Raw genomic sequence first — 17,097 nt, 5'->3', positions numbered from 1 at the left:
GCCTGCAGAGCCTCCATCCCTCCTGCCCCAACCTCTGCACTTGCCCATCACCAAGGACCGGGGCACCTGCTCCCTGACTTGGTGGTGACCTCCGACATCTGGCACCACCAGCAGGCACCTGGGCCGGGATCCCTCCCCAGACTCTGCCCCTGGGGCCGTGGTGTAGTGAAAAGATCCGGCTGAGTGCTGGGCCCGGTTCACATGGGCCGTCCTCCATCCCAGAAATGTCATCCCCCTCTGAGGACCAGGCAAGGAGCTCCCTGACATGGGGACAGGAGGGGTGGCCCCAGGGCTGAGGTCAGGGCCTGGGACATCTCTGCCACCAAGGCGGGGAGGTGAGGGCACACAGACATACTCGGAGAATGCTAGGTGACTGGCCACCAAGGTCATGAAGAGCAGCCGTGTGCAGATCTGGGAAAGGTGCCCCTTCTTCTGGTTCCTGAAGCCCCCAGGCCCTAGACCCACGTGCAGGGCACCCTGGAGATGCACAAAGTCCAGGAGAACACAGGCTCCAGGATGGGGGGCAGGTGGGGAGGTGCCTGGGAGACTGGGGGCTTATTGGGCCAGCAGGACGGGGACGTCTGACCCACTACTAGCTGCTAGAGCTCACTCTGCAGTCTGGTTCCCCGCGTAGCCCTGAGCCTGTCCTTTCAGGGAGTGACAGCTGGAGTCTGAGCTGTCCTGGGGGACTGGGTAGGAACTTAAGACAGATGATCTCAGCAGGGAGGGCACAGACCATCGCATCGGGCAGACCCAGGCATGGTGGGTGTGCCACGTGCACTCACGTGAATGTGTTTGTACATGATGTGCACGTGGGACTGTGTGCACGTGTCACACGCGTGAGTGTGTTTTGCCTGAATGTGTGTGCACACAAGCTGAATTTGTGCACGTGTGAGGGTGTGCATGTGCTGGGGGTGGGGGAGATCTGTGCCCCATGAGATCCCTGGTGACAGCCTGGGGCTGCAAGATGGGGGTCCTGGCCTTCACCTTAGTGGAATCCCCAGAACAAACCCTTCCACCTGCTGGCCGCCGGCACAGTTCATCTGCTCCCTGGTCCTCCTGGCTGGACTGCAGACCGAGCAGGGCACAGTTCAGGGTGAACTCTGGGTGCTGTGCTCTGTCAGAGCGCCTGCAGCTGCCTCAGCCCAGGGGTCTTACGGCCCCAAGCGCCATGGTCCACCCATCCTATGCACGGTCTCCCCAAGTGCCCGGGTGCCCCCAAGGAGACCCTCCACAGGCTAGAGGCCCCTCAGCCTTGGTGTTCTCATCTCAGGCCAGCAGGAAGACCAAGAAGAAGGAAGCGGGGGCCCTGTGAGCCCAGAGAGCATCATCCAACGTCTTCTCCAACTTCGAGCAGACCCAGCTCCAGGAGTTCAAAGAGGTGAGGCCCTGCTTTTCTATCGGGAACTCTCCACCCAGGAGCTCATGCTGTCCCCTGGGAAAGGTAACGCAGGTGCTAAGACCCTCCATCCAGAGCCAGGAGAGGGGGTGCCTGCACTCAGCCAGGGCAGCTGGGCCGGCAGCCCGGTAACCTTGGCCTCGGTTCCAGGTGTTCACACGCAGGGACCAGAACCGAGATGGCTTCATTGACAAGACCTGAAGGACACCTATGCCTCCCTGGGTACGTGCCCCAGGGCAGAACTCCAGCACAGCACCCCGCCACCCCCAGGGTGTTCTCCAGTCCCAGAGCCTTGCCTGCCCCTTGGCCCTAAAGCCTGACCTGACTTCCCCCGGGCTCCGAGGAGGGGGTGGGCCTCTCCTGGATAGAAATACCCCGTGAGTGTGATCAGGGCTGGAAGAGGGCGTCCCAGGGTGGGCGGTAAAACCTAAGCGTGGGCGTCCCAGAGTGGGAGTCTGGGGCCTGACGCCTCTGCGTGGGGGAGGCTGGCACTCCCACCCCCGGGCACGGTAAGCAGGCCCGGGAAGGGAGCTGGGAGAGGACAGGGAGACCCGGCTACGCTCCCCTGAGGAACCAAAGGCTGGTCCTTTCCAGGCGGCAAGGCCCAGCCCGCGGCCCTCCCTCACGCGCCCCCGGGACGGCTGTCCTCGGTCTGAGGTGGTCCTGTCCTTGGAGCTGGGGGTGCACACCAACCCACCTCCCCTCCAGGCCCCCTCACACCCTGGTGGCAGATCGCAGACCTCCTGGGCCCCTCTCCCCCTGGTCTGTCCACTGCCCAGGGCTGGGATTTGGACTTCTGCGGACCCTCAACCTGCGCCCACCATGCCTGGGCCAAGGGTCCCCGCACCAACTCACCTTCCTCCCTCCGGTCTCCCCATCTTCATTCTGGGGTCACCTGGAGAATGATGCAGGGGTGGCCCCAAGGGGCACCTATACCAACCACAGGGCAGCCAGGGCGGGTGACACGCCTGCCCTGTGACGCCTCCCACCCCCCACCCCCCTCCACATCTGCAGCAGGCAAAACCAACGTCAAGGACCAGGAGCTGGATGCCACGCTCAAGGAGGCCTCAGGGCCCGTCAACTTCGCCATGTTCCTGAAGGTGTTTGGGGAGGAGCTGAGCGGTGAGCGCCTGGTCAGCCCGCCCGCAGGTGTGCCCGCACATTGTGCATGCTTTCTGGGCTCCTAACATTAGAGACCCACGTGTCTCACATAAAGACCCAAATATGCAGATCTCTTGAAAAGGCCCAGGACCTGGCATTCCGGGACCCACATCTGGGACATTCCGGGACCCACATCTGGGGGGCCCCCATCAGCCCCCCCTCTTCTCTGCCCGCTGTCGGGGGCCTCTGTCCCTCACTGAGAACTCACCCAGCTCTGGGCCTGGTGGGACCCAGGGGGCCCCGAGAACAGTACCTCCGTGGGAGCCGAGCATTTCCCAGGTGCTCAGAGTGTCCACTCAGGGCACTGAGTGGGTAAGGACATGGGGAGCCCTGGACAGTCGGGGCAGAACGGGAGTGCGAGATGCCCAGGGCCCAAGGCCTCCTGTGGGCGGGCACGGATGCCGAGGAGACCATCCTCAACGCACTCAAGATGCTGGACCCCGACGGCAGAGGCAGCGTCAACAAGGACGCGTGAGCGCGGCCGCGGGCGCCCGGGCGTCACCAGGGTCGGGGGGCACCAAGCCCACCCCCAGCCCTGCCCCCCTCCAGCTTTCAAGCCGTGATGGGCCTGCCCGGGATCCCGCGTCCCTCAGGGCGATGGGGGCGGGATCAGTCCTACCCACGCGGGGCCAGTGCTCACGGCCACGCGCACCATCGCTGGGTCGTCAGCCCCCTTGGAGGCTGCTGCAGCCAGGCCCCGTGAGCAGGCGTCTTCGGTGTGCCAGGCACGTGCTCCCAGCCTCCCTCAGTCACCGCCCCCGGGGGGTGGGGGGCAGGGGAGGCTCCCCGCGGTCTCCCCCCACCCGCGGCCCAGGCTCCCGAGAGGCACCTGCCCAGTGAGCGGGTGAGACCGAAGGGTGGGCACTTCCACCTGGGGCCGCCCCTCCATTTGGGGGCCGGTGCCTTCCCCAGAACAGCCTCCTGTGGCCCCTCTCTCCTGTCTTCAGCCTCGGGCGGCGGCTCACATCCCGGGCCCACAGGATGACGGCTCAGGAGGCTTGGCCCCTCGTCCCCACCTCGCCTCCTTCCCTAAGGCCCTCCGTGAGGCCCACGCGAGGCCATCGGTGCTCTGGGGGCTCTGGAGGGGGATGTGCCCCAGCTCCCAGAGGCTGCAGCACTGGGGAGGGGGGACACCCACCCCAGCCCCACCCCTCGTTCTGCAGGGTCTCTCCCCACTTCTGCCCCCAAGCACAGACACAAGACAGAGCTCGGAGTCCCGTTCCTGTAATTAGTTCGCCTGCGGGCTGCAGCCGTGGGGACCCTCCCACTCCCTCCCACCCCTGCCTGGGCCTGGTGCCCCCCAGCAAACTCGCAGGTCGACCCGATGTTCCAGTTCTCCACCGTCGACACGGCAGGCAACCCGGACTGCGAGGCACTGAGCTACGTGCTCACCCACGGGGGCGAGAAGGAGCCAAGGGCACCCCCACCCCACTGGGCTGTGGCCAGTTCAATAAACGTGAACCCGCAACCTGCCTGCGAGTGTCTCTGCCGCAGGGGTGGGAGTGTCCACGGGGTGGGGAAGGTCTGGGACGGGAGTGTCCCCCTGGGGGTAGGAGGGTGTTCACGGGGTGAGCGCATCCGCCTGGGGCCCACCCTCTGCCTCCAGCCCAGCCCGGCCGCACCTGCTCTCCCCACCTGTGCTGGCACCAGGCGGGGGGGCCGGCCACGCAGTGGGCAGCAGAGGCCGAGCCTGGCTCTGGGATGGGCTCCTTTAGGGAAAGCCTTCCCCACACCTGTCCCCTCCAGACTCAGCCATGGTGGGCCCTCAGAATCCCCAAGCTACCCAGTCCCCCTCGCCCCGTGCCCCCCACGCCGGGCCGGCCTCCCCGTGTGCAGCCCCTGCACCAGCCACCTGGTCTGGCATGGCCGCAGGGCATCCCGCCTCGTCAGTGGCCTCTCGTCTACACAGCAGCCGCTCTTCTTGCTGCAGCCACAGGGGGTCCGTCCCCTGGGCCAGCCCGCCGTGCCCTGGGTGTTCAGGGGCCCCGGGCCCCCAAGGACGCTGCCGCTGCCCCGGCCTCAGTCGTGACTGGGACAGCCAAGGTGACCAGAGCCTGCCCCTCCTGGCCTCCCCTCACACTCCCAAGCCTGCTCCTTATCACACGAACTGCCCCCGGCCTCTGGCCCTCTGCAGGGCCCCCGCGACGTCCTGGAGGGCTCCCAGGAGGAGGGAGGCAGAGCCAGGAGCTCCGGCTCCAGGAAGGGGCTGCTGGGGGCGGGGGGGCGGCGGCAGAGCCTCAGGGGGCAGCTGCCGGGGGTGGCGCGGGGTCCAGGGTTGCCGAGGTTGCCGGGCACACGTCCTCCTGGATGGAGGGACTGGCGTCGGCCTCGGCCTGCAGGCGCCGGTACGGGGTGTGGAAGAAGAGCACCACGAGGCAGCTGAAGAGGACGCACAGGCCGGCCATCAGCAACATGGACACTGGGGAGACACGGCCCAGCTCTGCCCAAGGCTCGCCAGGCGCCCGCGCACCCGCCCAGGTGCAGGGAACCCCGGACCCCACTCACCGTGACCTGAGAGTGGCCCCAGGGACACAGCCCAGCCCAGCCCCAGGAGGCCCCAAGCGTGGGTTCACAGACCTAGGGGCCATGAGCCGTGACCCCCAAGGTCCCCGCACCCGGTCTGGGGACGTGGGCGTGCGGCACGCCACCTCTCTGGGGGCCGACCCCCGTCCCATCTCTCTGCCTCTGTCTCCATTTCTGTCTGTGTCTGTATCTCTCTCTCTCTCTGTCTCTCCTTGTCTCTGCTTTTCTCTGATCTCATTTCAAAACCACCCCCAGGGGGACTAGAGGTTGGGCTCTCGTAAGGGCCTCAGGGCTGCTCCCGCCAGGCGGAGCCCAGCGTTCTCCCCGTTGCCCTCTGACCGTCCCCCCGCCCCGCTGTGGGTGCCCTGCACCCGCCCGTCAAGGACAGCAGAAGTGGCCAAGGGCGCCCGGAGGGGAGAGTCCCAGGGCGGGGTGGGGGCCGAGCTCCCAGCCTGCGCCCTCGCGGCCCCACAGGCGGTGGCGCTCACCCTTCCAGTCCAGCGGGCCCTGGCCGTCCCGGCAGGTGGAGGAGGACGGCTCTGCGCGGCGCACGGTCAGCGCAGTCAGCAGCAGCATGGTGAGCGCACCCTCGGCCTGCCTGCACAGCCACCAGGCCCTCAGCCCTGCCCGCACAGCCACCAGGCCCTCAGCCCTGCCTGCACAGCCGCGAGGCCCTCAGCCCTGCCCGCGGCCGCCCCGAGGCCAGGGCCCTGTCCCGGTCCGCACGGCCCCGGTGCCCGCCCCAGGCCCGCCCACGGCAGGCTCTGGGTTACCCGCTGTGGGGGCTGGGGCGCGGCGAGGGGAGGGGCTCTGGGTCCCCAGGGAGGCGGTGGGGCGTGGGCACTCACCCCAGCACGAAGACCAGGCCCGCGGCCGCGCCCTCACCCACAGGGAAGGAGCACTCGACAGCCAGCTCCATGGCGACAGGCGCCACCGAGAAACCGAAGAGCCCGAACAGCGCGCAGAGGGTGGCCAGCGCGACGGTCTGTCCCTCCAGCTGGGACACCTGGGGGCAGCGAGCCGCACAGACAGACGGGGGAGGGGTCAGACGTGCCACAGCCCTGCGCGCCCGGAGTCAGGCCCCACAGTGGGGGCGGAGAGGCCACGGTGCCCGTCCCACTCAGGGACCCGCCCAGCAAGAGTCGCCGGGGCCTGAGCGGGACTGCACGTCCGTTCTGGCCCCCCTGCCGGCGGCCCCGCCCCGGGGCGCCCCACTTTCACCCTTGCAAGGTGGTCTCGGCTCAAGAGGACTCTCACCAGGGCAAAGGCCACGCAGACCAGAGATGTCAGGCAGAAGCCGACCTTGACGGCTCCGGTGAAATGCTTGGTCCGGTCCACATACAGGCCGAGAGCCAGCGCCCCCAAGACCCCAAATGCGATGAAGAGAGCCCCGCAGAGGCCTGCAAATTCCTGAAGGAGGAGAGGAGGAGGGGGCGCCCCGTCATCTGCGCCCCGGGAGGAGGCACTCGTGCTCAGGGTGTATGCCGTCACCAGGGAGCCCACAGCAGGGTCACTGAACGGTGCCTGAGGCCCAGGCAGGATGACACGGACCTCCAGGGGGCTGTCCTCCCCTGCAGGTGCCACCTCCCTGTGTGACCGCCAACCAGGAACTGCACAGCTGCCAGAGAAAGGGCCTGGCTGCTGCAAACACCCGCCGTGCCTGTCACCCTGAGAAACTGGGAACACGAGGGGCCCGAACCCCACACCCAGGGCTGACGCCCCAGATGGCGGAGGGCACGGCCACCGATGCTGGGGGCAAAACGAGGCCCTCCCCGCCGCATCTCCAAGACCAGAAGGGCCCACAGGGCTGGGGGGCGCGTGGGCGAAAGCACCACACAAAGCTGCACACAGCACCTCAGCAGCACCCACGTCCCCCCGCCCAGGTGTGGACACCCAGCGCGTGGGGAGGTCGTGGGCCACTCCACGGCCACCCGTGGGAGAGCAGCAGAGGCAGACGGCCTGCGGGGTGACAGGCCCCCAGAGCTCTGTCCTGCTGCGGGGCCCCCAGGTTGGGGCCAGCCCTCACGCTGGAGTAGCCGTTCACGCAGAGGATCTGCTCCAGGAGGGCCGAGAAGCTGGAGACGATGCCGATGCCGCCCCCAAAGCCCACGGCCAGGATGACGTAGGCCTTGTTCCTTGCGAGCTAAAGGGGAGGGGCCGCTCAGTCCAGGAGCCCCAGCAGCACAGGCAGAGGCTCCACGGGGCAGCCCGGCCCCTCCCCTCCTTGGCCTCCCCTGGCCCCGGGGTCCCGCAGCACACACGGCACTGACCCGCTTCAGCCCAGCCAGGAAATTCTGCGAGGTGGAGCGGGCGGCCCCCGCGGAGGGCGGGGTGGGGGGCACGCTCTCCCAGACGCACGCCGTGGCCAGCAGGAAGGCGAGGCCCGCGGGGATGATGTAGACGCCCAGCTGCAGGGAGGGTGCGTGTGAGCGTGTGCAGGCACAGGCCCTCGTGGGTGTGTGCGCCCGCCTGCGGGTGCCCCACGACCGCCGCCCCGGGCTCCCCGCCGGCTGCCCGCCCCGGTCCCCCCGGCGGATGTCAGCAAGCCGCGGGGCTGTGCTGCGCCTGACCTGCTTCGGCACGTGGAAGCCGCCTTCCAAAACACCCCCCCAGGCGGACTCCAACCGCGGCAGCCTCAGCTCGACCCGCTCTGGGAACCCCGTCCAGCTGCCACCTACCCCCTCCCAGCTCTGTGAGTGACCCCGACACTCACCCAGCTGGAAGCCCCTCTCCCCCCAGTGCACCTCCACACCCCCAGCCCTGCGCCTGCCCTGCCCCCCAGCCCAAGCAAAGCCCCGGCTCTCTCCCTGGACACTCCGGGCACACCCCTCGCTCCCCAAGTCATTCTGGACCAGATGGAGTCACGCTCCCCTCACGCCCCCCGGGGGTCCATCCCGCCAGTGCCAACCACCTGCCCCCGGGCTGACTCCTCCCACCAGCCTCCCCTCGCGCAGCAGACACACCGGCCTCTGGCTGCAGCCCCTGCCCCTCAACCTCACGTCCACCTCCGTGCCTGCTGACCCCCCGTCTCCTTCCCTCGCCCCCGCAAATGCCTCCTCCTGCTCCAGCTGGCCTCTGGCCCCTCCAGGGCGCTCTCCCCACCATGGAGACCACCCTACATCCTGGTCCCTGGAGCTGGGCCTGACGCTGGGAAGGGGTCCAGAACTTGCACCCAAGGAAACCCCACGGGCATGGAGTGCACGCACCTGTGTGACCACAGAAGGTGGCAGGTGCGCACTCACGTGGAAAGCTGTGGATGCAAGAGCCCACCACGCGCACAGTCAAGTGTGCACACACACGGGCACACACAGCCCATACACACGCACACACATGCCAACACACAGCCCCTCACGCACAGCGACACGACATACAACACACGGGTGCACACACCTGCACACAGACACGCATGCACACACCACAGACACACGTGAGCGCACCCGTGAGCTCCCTCACCATCAGGGGGATGTCCTCCTCCTTCTTCACCAGGGCAGGAGACAGCAGGTTGGCCACCAGGACGCCCAGGGGGTTTGCTGGATGGACAGGGACACAGTCAGCTCAGCGCGGCAGGCTGGTCCCCAGCCCCCAGCTAGGAGCCCCCGCCCTCGGAGAGCAGGGGGCACAGGGGTGCCAGGCCGCGCACTAAGCCCGTGGGGCTGCCGCTTCCCCCCCCCCCCCCCGGACTCACACATGGTGCCGATCATGTTGGCGGTTGCCCGCTGGTGCTCAGGGAACCACAAGGCGGCCAGCTTGGCTGGAGAGAAGATGACCAGGGTCTGGGCCAGGGCGCAGAGGCTCTGCCCCGCCACGAGGAAGGCAAAGGGGTCCCGGGTGCTGTCGATCATGCAGGGCAGGGCGCGGACCACGCTCCCCGCGAAGTTCAGCCACGCACACAGGACGGTCTGCGGGGGTGGGGCCGGGAGAGCTGCTCACCAGCCCAGACTGACCCCCCACACCTCACCCTCCGCCCACCACGCCATGGCTGGGGACCCGAGTCTAGGGAGGAGGTGACAGCTCTCGAGCCCACCCACGGGGCCCCTGCCCGTCTCAGAGCGGGCCCTGGTGTGGAGTCTGACTCACCGCCCAGCGGAGCCCAGCAGAGTCCAGAACCCAGATGGCCACTACGCCGAATGGGATGGACACCACAAGGTAGACCAGTGAGAGCCAGTTGGTCTGCTCGGTGGAGAGCTGGAAGTGCCGGGTCACCGTGTCAGCCACGGGCGCGAAGCTGAGCCACAGCTGTGGGACACAGGCCGGTATCAGCCCAGGAGGCACCACAGACACCACGGCTGCCTGCCGTCCTGAGTGGGGCCGGCTGGTTTGAGGGAGAGAAAGGGTCCAGCGGTCCTGTCAGGGCCAGGCTCTTTGCCTGGTCACGCCAGAGGTAAGGCACCGATGGGGATTCAGACACCGTGCCTGGGCTGTGGACCGGCCGCATCCTTGCAGGCATGGTCCCGGAGGCGGACAGAGGCTGACACCCTGCCTAGAGTCTGCAGGACAGCAAACCCCCAGGGCTGACCTCCAAGGAGAAGGCCCGAGAGCTGTCAGCACAGGAGAGATGGCCACCATGTGGCGCGGGGTGGGGGGGGTGCCCCGCACCCAGTCACATGGATGTACAGTTTGCCCAGACGGGCCACGCAGAGGAGCACGCTGGGGGCCACTCAGCGAACACTCAGTGCCTCTGGAGCACACCTAAGTGGACAAGGGCTCACTGCAGGAGGCAGGTCTGGCTTGGCACAGAGATGCAGGTGTCGCAAATCAAAGCCTGTGAGCGCTCCGACTCCGAGAGGACCCAGCAACAAGGAAGCCTGACCCAGGCCACACCCCCACGGCGGAGGCAGTGAGGTCCCGGCTTCCTGACCCAGAGTTCTGACCACAAGGCCTCACATGACACTGAGCTTGGGCAATAGCTGCCTCCCCTTCCCTTTTTCAGGACAGAGCTGGGGACCGTTCTCCCAGCTTTAGGAAGAGCACCGTGCAGGCCCAGCTGCTTCCTGCCCGGCCTGGCATCTGGTTGCCACACCTGCCCTCTGAGCCAAGCCCACCCCTTGCCAGCCTGGCCCCATCCTCATTCCTCCCCAGAGCTTGTGGCTGGCAGGGCAGAGAGGGGTCTAAAACACGCACAGCAGCGTGCAGACGACTGTTTGCCATCGCAGATTTCACTTCTACCTGTTCCCAGCCGGCCAGGTGCCCGACCCACCCCCCATCCCCCCGTGTCCTTTGAGAATGTTGGCGGCTACCCCACACGCTGGCTCTCTCCCAGACCCCTCTGGAGCCACCAGACCTCACTCCGAGCACCGCCCCACCCGCCCTTCACGCTGCCCCCTCAGAACCCGGGGCCCCGCTCATCTGGCTGCAGGCGGAGTAAGCAACAGGGCACGCAGACCTGGCCGGGGCACACCTGGTGCTCCCTGCTCCCTGCTGTGACCACACAGGGACTGCGACAATTCCTGGTGCGATTCTTGTCTGCTCCATAATGCCTCGTGATCGAGACAAGTGCAGTGGGACAGCCTCGGTGCCCAAGGACCTCCTCAGGGCCACCCGATGCCCGTCCACCCCCAGACTCATCGAAGCAGCTTGGGGGGCTGCTGGAGACTCCTGCTCTGTATTCTCAGACCAACGCACCCAAACCCACTTCTGGCCTCACAGCTCAGACACGGGAACCGGGGAGCCCTGCAGAGAAAAAAGGCTTCCGGAGTCCCGGCAGACACCGGGCCCGGGCCGCAGAGGCCCCCTGTCCCAGCACAGGACTGGCCACCAAGGAGGAGGCAAAAGCCCTCAGGAAGTCTGGAATGACATCCAAGAGGGGCTGCCACCCAAGAACCTCTCCAAGGCGGCGTCCTCCCGGACTGTCCTCGCCTGCCGGCCCCTCCTCCTCGCAGTCTCTGCCTCTGATTGTCCCAGCTCGGTGCCTCCCTGAGCTGTGGGTCCCACTGCCACCTGCAGCTCTGCATTGCATGACTGTGGCCACCCAATGCTGCCCAGCGGTCCCTGGGGTCCTGTGGGAGACCGAGAGATGTTCCTCTGGGGGGAGGCAGCAGTGCAGGGGAGGCGGGCGCGCTCAGGGGGCCTTTGCGGGCAGCCCTGCAGCCTGGGCAGGCAGCCTCTCGGGCACAGGTGTGGGAAGGGTGTGCAAACGCCTCTCCAGGGCCCTCGAGGGTGGCCCGGCCCAGGCGTGGAGGGGAGGAGAAAGGTCCACCGGTGGAGCCCGGCAGGGCGCGATGGGCTGGGCAGAGCGACCGGGGCCGCAGGGCTGAGTCTCGGGAAGAAGCCGATGGGGAGCGCTGGGTCCCCGGAACTGGCAGACCCAGTTCCCACGGGCTGCTTCTGCTGTCTCAGGGGCGGTGACAACGAACACAGCCCCTGGCAGCCGTGGGGACAGCTCTAGACCAGGTGACAGGCCACTGCAGACCCCGGCTGGGTAGCTGTGAAGAGACTGGGTGGCCAGTAAGGAAGGTCTCCTGTGAGGGACCTTGGAACTGAGTCAGAAACTCAGGGCGGGGCACAGGGCGGGGGGGGGGGTCACGGGACGGGAGCCAGCGGGAAGGCCTGCGCCAGGGGCTGCGCGCTGCGCCGGGGGGGGGGCCAGCGGAGGGGCCCTGCCTGGCTGTGCGCAGGGACCCCCTGCTGTGGCTGCAGAGCGGCGCGTTCACAGGACCCGGGCTCGGTAGCCCCGTCCTCCCTGCGCGGCCGCGGCCAGGGCAGGGGCTCTCTGTCCTCAGCCGGCCCGCGCCGCCCCGCAGCCCCGCAGACGCGAGAGGGTGGAGGGCCGGTCCCGGGACTGGGCGACCGGGTGCTCACCGGCCGGTTCTCCGGAGAGGCGGGCGCCCGCGCGCACCCGGACACCGGCGGAGGCGAGGAGCGCGCCGTCTCGGGCGCGACGGTCGGGGCTCGGCAGGGTCCCGCCTGGGCTCGCGCCCCCGCCCCCTGACCGCCGCCCCGCCCCGCCCCGACCCCGACCCCTGACCCACGCCCTGACCCCGACCCCCGACCCCGCCCCGCTCCCCGCCCCGCCCCGACCCCGACCCCCGGCCCCCGGCCCCCGCCCCGCACCCCGTACCGCGGCGTTGGAGCAGCTGAGCAGGCTGGTCACCAGCAGGAAGAGCCAGCGGCGCGCGTAGGCGCGGTAGCCCCCCAGAGCGCCCCCGGCGAGGGTCGCGGCCGCCCCGGGCCCGGCCCCCGCCTGCCCCGCCATCGCCACCGCGCCCGGCAGCCGGCCTTGGAGGCGCGCGTGGGCCGGGACCGCCCTCTGAGGCGCGTCGGGTCGGTCCCCGCCCCGCCGGGGCGGAAAAGGGACGAATCAAGGAGCTGGACCCGCCCCCGCCGGCCGCGGCGGACGTCTGTCGCGGGGACGAGGACGGGGTCCCCTGGCAGGGGCCAGGCCGGGCCGCGGCCCGTGCGGGGCCCTGCGGCCGACGCGCCCGCGCGGTGGGCGGGAGCGGGCCCGGGAGGGCGCCGCCGCGCGCTTCCCGCCGGAAGGGTCCCTGAACCCGCGCGGGGCCGGAGAGCGGGCCTGTGGGCAGCGCGCAGAGTGGTGCGGGCAGAGGAGGGAGGCGTGGCCCGCGCGCCCTCCTGCCCCGGGTGCCGGCCGTGCCAGCGCACAGGACCCGGGGCCGCGGAGGGCGCCGGCTGGCCTCCCCGCCGGTGATCGTCTGCACTCTGCAGTCGAGAAAACAGCGGGGGCACAGGGAGGAGACCGGTTTCTGCGGGGCTGGAAGGCAGGGAGGGCGGAGCACCCCCGGGCCTCTCCCCTGTGGGCGGGCAGCCTCCTGTCGCGCTTCCTCCCGCCCGTCGGTGCCCCTCCGACGTCCCTCCAGGGCTCCCCCGGGGCGACTCCTCCTGAGCTCGCCTGTGTAGCTCCCTAGGTGGGGCTGGCATAGATGGACATGGGGCCGGCCCGGTGCTCTTCTTCCTCCACGCCCCTCTCACCCTCCTCCTCCTGTGGGCCTGCCCTCCCCACCCAGAGGGCTCTTATGTGGCGTTGGCAGCCACAGAACAGCCACTTTTCCACACACCAACTTGGAACATTGTGGAAACCGACATTAAAGACACGTACCATTTACAATTATGTCAAAGCGAGTTAAATACTTGGGTGTAAACTTAGGAAAACACACACAGGACTTGTGTGCTAAATATTATGCAGCAGTGATGAAAGAACCAAAGAAAACCGAAAATAATGGAGAGATATACCATGTTCAAGGATCAGAGGACTCAGCATAGTAGATGTTGTCTTCTCAAACGGGTCTGGAGGTTTAATACAATTCCTACAAAAGGGTTTTTGTAGACATAGACTGGGAGAAAACGTTTGCAAACCATGTACCTAACAAAGGTACATTATATATCTAGAATATATAAAAAGCCCTCAAAATGCAAAAGTAAAAAAAAAAAAACTCCAGTTAGAAAATGGCCAAAAGACGTGAAGGGGCATGTGTCTGTATCTTGACTGTGGCATGGATACATGGACCTACACACGTGATAACACGCGTGTCAGGTACACATACACACACACACACAGTGAAAGCGAGTGTAACCGGAGAAATCTGGATAAGAGTGTGGATTGGATCAGCCTCTGTGTTATGGCTGTGATAGCGTACATCTGTGTTTTGCAAGATATTATTTGGGGGGGAAACGGCAAAGTCTACAAGGAATCTTGCTATTATTTCTTACAACTGCATTTGAACCTATAATTATCTCAAAATAAGAATCAATTTTTAAAACTTACAAAATGTGGAAAGCACATTCATCTGGAAGCAATGACTTTTTCTCCTCACATCTGATGAAAGAGTTTTGTTTAAATTCTGGACAAGTATCTTTAACGTGAGTATCTACACGGCTCAGGTTTCGACTCGAGCTGTACTAGCACCCACACAAGTGTCTTTCTGCGCCTGGAATCCATGTGCATGTCTTTGGAACCATCACGTCTCGGAGATACATACCCTGTACTGATCTCCACACAAAAACCCCCTTGCGTCTTGCTTTCGAAAATTATCTTTAAAGCCTTGTTTAAAGTAACGTTCAACACACACAATTATGACTAGATCTGTGTTTCAGTTTCTTTTTTTTTCCTTTTTTCTTAACCAAAGGTAGACTCCGATCAGCACCCACATCAGCGCAGACTGAGGCTTTCTTGGGCGGATGTGTCCTCCCTAAGCTGTCTCTTGCCTGAGATTTGGCACCTGGGGGGCGTCTCTTTGCCAAGACTGGAGCAAAGACAGCACATCTTTGCAGAGGATAACATCAGGGAAGAAACCTCACCTCACACGAGGAGTTGCCCCACCCTGTTTGTTTGGTGTTTACTTGGTTTTTATCTTCTCCCCTCAGGAGAATACCAGCTACGTGAGGTCAGGAACCAGTCTGTCCACAGCAGAGTCCTTGGAGAGGGGTGGGGCCAGTGTGCATGGCTGTGGCTGAGAATGGAGTGTGTGGGGTGGCTGCGCTTTCTGCCTTGGGTCTGCCCACCCCACCACCCCCAGTCTGCCCGGTAGGTTCTCAGAGGGGGGCTCGCTTCCCCAGAGTGCACCCCTGGGATGGAGCCCACCAGACCGTCTGGCTCCAAAGCACAGTGTCCCCTCCCAGAGTCGGAGCCTCTCCTGCTTCCCTGGGTTCCCAGCTGCTGAAGGTCACACCCCCCAGTACCTCCCTGGCAAGGGTAAGCAAGCAAGTCGGAATCTGGATTCTCTAGCTGCCTCAAAAGGGCAGTGACTTCATCCTTTTTTAAAAAATAAATAAATAAATTTATGTATTTATTGGCTGCATTGGGTCTTCGTTGCTGCACACAGGCTTTCTCCAGTTGCGGCAAGTGGGGGCTCCTCTTTGTTGTGGTGCACAGGCTCCTCATTGTGGTGGCCTCTCTTGTTACGGAGCATGGGCTCTAGGGGCGTGGGCTTCAGTAGTTGTGGCATGTGGGCTCAATAGCTGTGACACACAGGCTTAGTTGCTCCACAGCATGTGGGATCTTCCCAGACTAGGGATCGAACCTGTGACCCCTGTGTTGGCGGGTGGATTCTTAATCTGTCCAGGGAATCTGTCCACTGAAAACACTTGACAGACTTGCACTGGAACGTGAGCCTGTTTACTTAAACGGAAGATCTCTGTGGCCACTGTGGCCTGTGTGCAGTTGGCTCCCCCAGAGAGGAGCCCTCGGTGGCTGCCTCCTCCCACCCCCGTCTGCCCCTCTGTCTCCCCCCAGCATAGCTGGGGAAGGTCAGCACAGGCTATCATACACCCCAAAGTCCTGGCAACAAGTGCCTGGGACCCAGCTCACTGCCCCTTCCCACCGAGGAGCCTGTGTTCCCATCCACCTGCACTTTTCAGAACCATTCAGCCTGTTGAAGAAGTAGGAGCTTCGTGTGTGTGCACGCCCACATGCATACAAGATGGGCAACTTTTTCATATGTGTAATGTGAGGTTGCATGGGGGGGGCGGGTGGAGAAAGAGAGGGAGGGAGGGAGAGAGAGGAAGGCAGAGAGGGAAGTGGGTATGTGATGTCATGCATGGACTGGTATCCATCTATTTTGTGTGTCTCGTGTGAGATGGGTATCTAGCGTGTATTCATGGTGTGTTTTGTAAGGCTGCATGGTTAGTGATTGGTAAGATATGCATGCTGTGAGATGAATTTGGCCTTTTGTGTGTATATATGGGGTAAAAAGTTTACCTAACTTTTCTGCCTGAATGGAAGAAATGGGCATCTTATTCTTTGGTGTAAAATGGGTGTGTTAGATCAGAAACCATGAAGGCTCTCAGACTGCTCTCTCTGCAGCTATCAAGGTGGCCCATCACAGTATGTCACGTGAGCTGTCTGTGGAAGCGCGACCCCCGGGTCAGAGGCAAAGACCATTGCTTTCTTGCAGCCGTGGCAACACCCCTGACCGGCTCCTCCATCTCTTCTCCACAGGCATGCAGGTGGCACCCACACACGCAGAGGGGTGTGTTTCAGAAGAACCCTGAAATTAGGAAACTCTGATCTGATACAGGACTGCTGCGGACCTCCCCATCCTGCCTTCCAGAGACAGAAAACCTTCTCTTTACTCTCGAATGTGAGCCGATCTTCTACCAGAAGGGGACGTTGCTGTCTGCCCTGGAATGTCTCTAAGGCGAACCTTGACTTGGCTGTAAATGACCTTGCTGAGTGCCTGGACCATGCAGAAACAGACACATGAGATGTTCATGGAGAACTGCTTCCCAAATGGATCTATGTTTTAAAAATACTTCGAGATGGGGATCTGACTGTCCATATGTGGCTAGGGCGTAATGGCTCTTTCAGCATGGTGCTCTGAGCTGGAAACATACGGGGCGTGTATATGTGACATGAGTGACATTTATTGTTTAAAGTGTGAGGTGGGTGTTTAGCCTTTTTCTCTATATTGCTGGAATTAGTATCTCATTTTTCTCTCTACTGTGTGGCATGATATTATGTGTATGGTATGAGATAGTTACCAAATTTTCTGGTATATATACATTGGAAATGGGTATCTATTTGTATGTGTACTGTAAGTTGAATATCTAATATTTTGTAAATGATATGAAATAAATATCTCATTTTTTGTATGTATGGTGGGAGAAGGTATCTGATTTTTCATATAGATGTTTTTCAGATGGATATCTGTTCTGTATTGTGTGAGACAGTCATTTATGTTTATCTCTGTGTGTATTTATGGTGTGAGTTATCTAATTTAATATTTTTACCACGGAGATAAACACGTAGCACTTTCATTTTTATCAGCTCTAAATATTTTGTCCTTTCCTTTGTAATTATCTTTTTTAAATGACAGCTTTATTGAGATATAATCCTCACGTCGTATAATTCACCCATTTAACATGTATAATTCAGTCGATTTTAGTATGTTTGCACAGACGTGCCAGCATCGCCACGATCAATTCCAGAGCATCTCCTCGCCCCAGAGGAAGCGCTGCGCCGCCAGCAGGCACTCCCCACAGCTGAACGTGAGGTTTGCAAGGTTCCCGTGTGTCTATGCATGTGCTCGTACCTCCTTTCTTTTTATTACCAAATAACACTT

The 17,097-nt window shown here is 63.5% G+C and overlaps 2 protein-coding genes across 4 annotated transcripts; one reads left to right on the top strand and one right to left on the bottom strand.

Annotated features, from left to right (window-relative positions):
• Window positions 1-1,171: 1,171 nt before the first annotated feature.
• Window positions 1,172-4,589, top strand: MYL5 (myosin light chain 5). The gene is given in 7 exon segments (XM_057704672.1): window positions 1,172-1,381; window positions 1,550-1,589; window positions 1,592-1,621; window positions 2,417-2,521; window positions 2,938-3,031; window positions 3,508-3,556; window positions 3,876-4,589. Coding segments are annotated over 7 exon segments (1,242 nt in total).
• On the bottom strand, window positions 2,957-12,334 carry SLC49A3 (solute carrier family 49 member 3). Of its 3 annotated transcripts, none has more exons than XM_057706810.1 (10): window positions 12,141-12,334; window positions 9,161-9,319; window positions 8,769-8,982; window positions 8,537-8,613; window positions 7,354-7,491; window positions 7,110-7,226; window positions 6,341-6,493; window positions 5,932-6,089; window positions 5,572-5,681; window positions 2,962-4,939 (listed from the first exon to the last, which is right to left on the bottom strand). In XM_057706810.1, exons 1-10 carry the CDS (start codon window positions 12,273-12,275, stop codon window positions 4,659-4,661), a joined length of 1,542 nt encoding a protein of 513 aa, XP_057562793.1. In that variant the 5' UTR covers window positions 12,276-12,334; the 3' UTR covers window positions 2,962-4,658. The 3 variants fall into 3 exon arrangements, with proteins under 3 accessions (XP_057562795.1, XP_057562793.1, XP_057562794.1); XM_057706811.1 differs by having other exon boundaries at window positions 4,662-4,979; XM_057706812.1 differs by lacking the exon at window positions 7,110-7,226 and having other exon boundaries at window positions 2,957-4,939.
• Window positions 12,335-17,097: the final 4,763 nt, after the last annotated feature.

The sequence above is a fragment of the Hippopotamus amphibius genome, chromosome 13 (genome assembly GCF_030028045.1).
Source record: "Hippopotamus amphibius kiboko isolate mHipAmp2 chromosome 13, mHipAmp2.hap2, whole genome shotgun sequence".
In the NCBI taxonomy this organism is placed as follows: domain Eukaryota; kingdom Metazoa; phylum Chordata; class Mammalia; order Artiodactyla; family Hippopotamidae; genus Hippopotamus; species Hippopotamus amphibius.
This window is presented reverse-complemented; position numbering and strand designations above follow the sequence as displayed.

Coding starts and splice junctions, on each gene's coding strand:
- SLC49A3 (XM_057706810.1), bottom strand. CDS start 12,275: ATGGCGGGGCAGGCGGGGGCCGGGCCCGGGGCGGCCGCGACCCTCGCC. Junction 6,090..6,340: donor TCTGCGTGGCCTTTGCCCTG/GTGAGAGTCCTC, acceptor CGCTGCCCCCAG/GTGTCCCAGCTGGAGGGACA. Junction 4,940..5,571: donor GGGCCCGCTGGACTGGAAGG/GTGAGCGCCACC, acceptor CGTCCTCTTCAG/CTGCCTCGTGGTGCTCTTCT.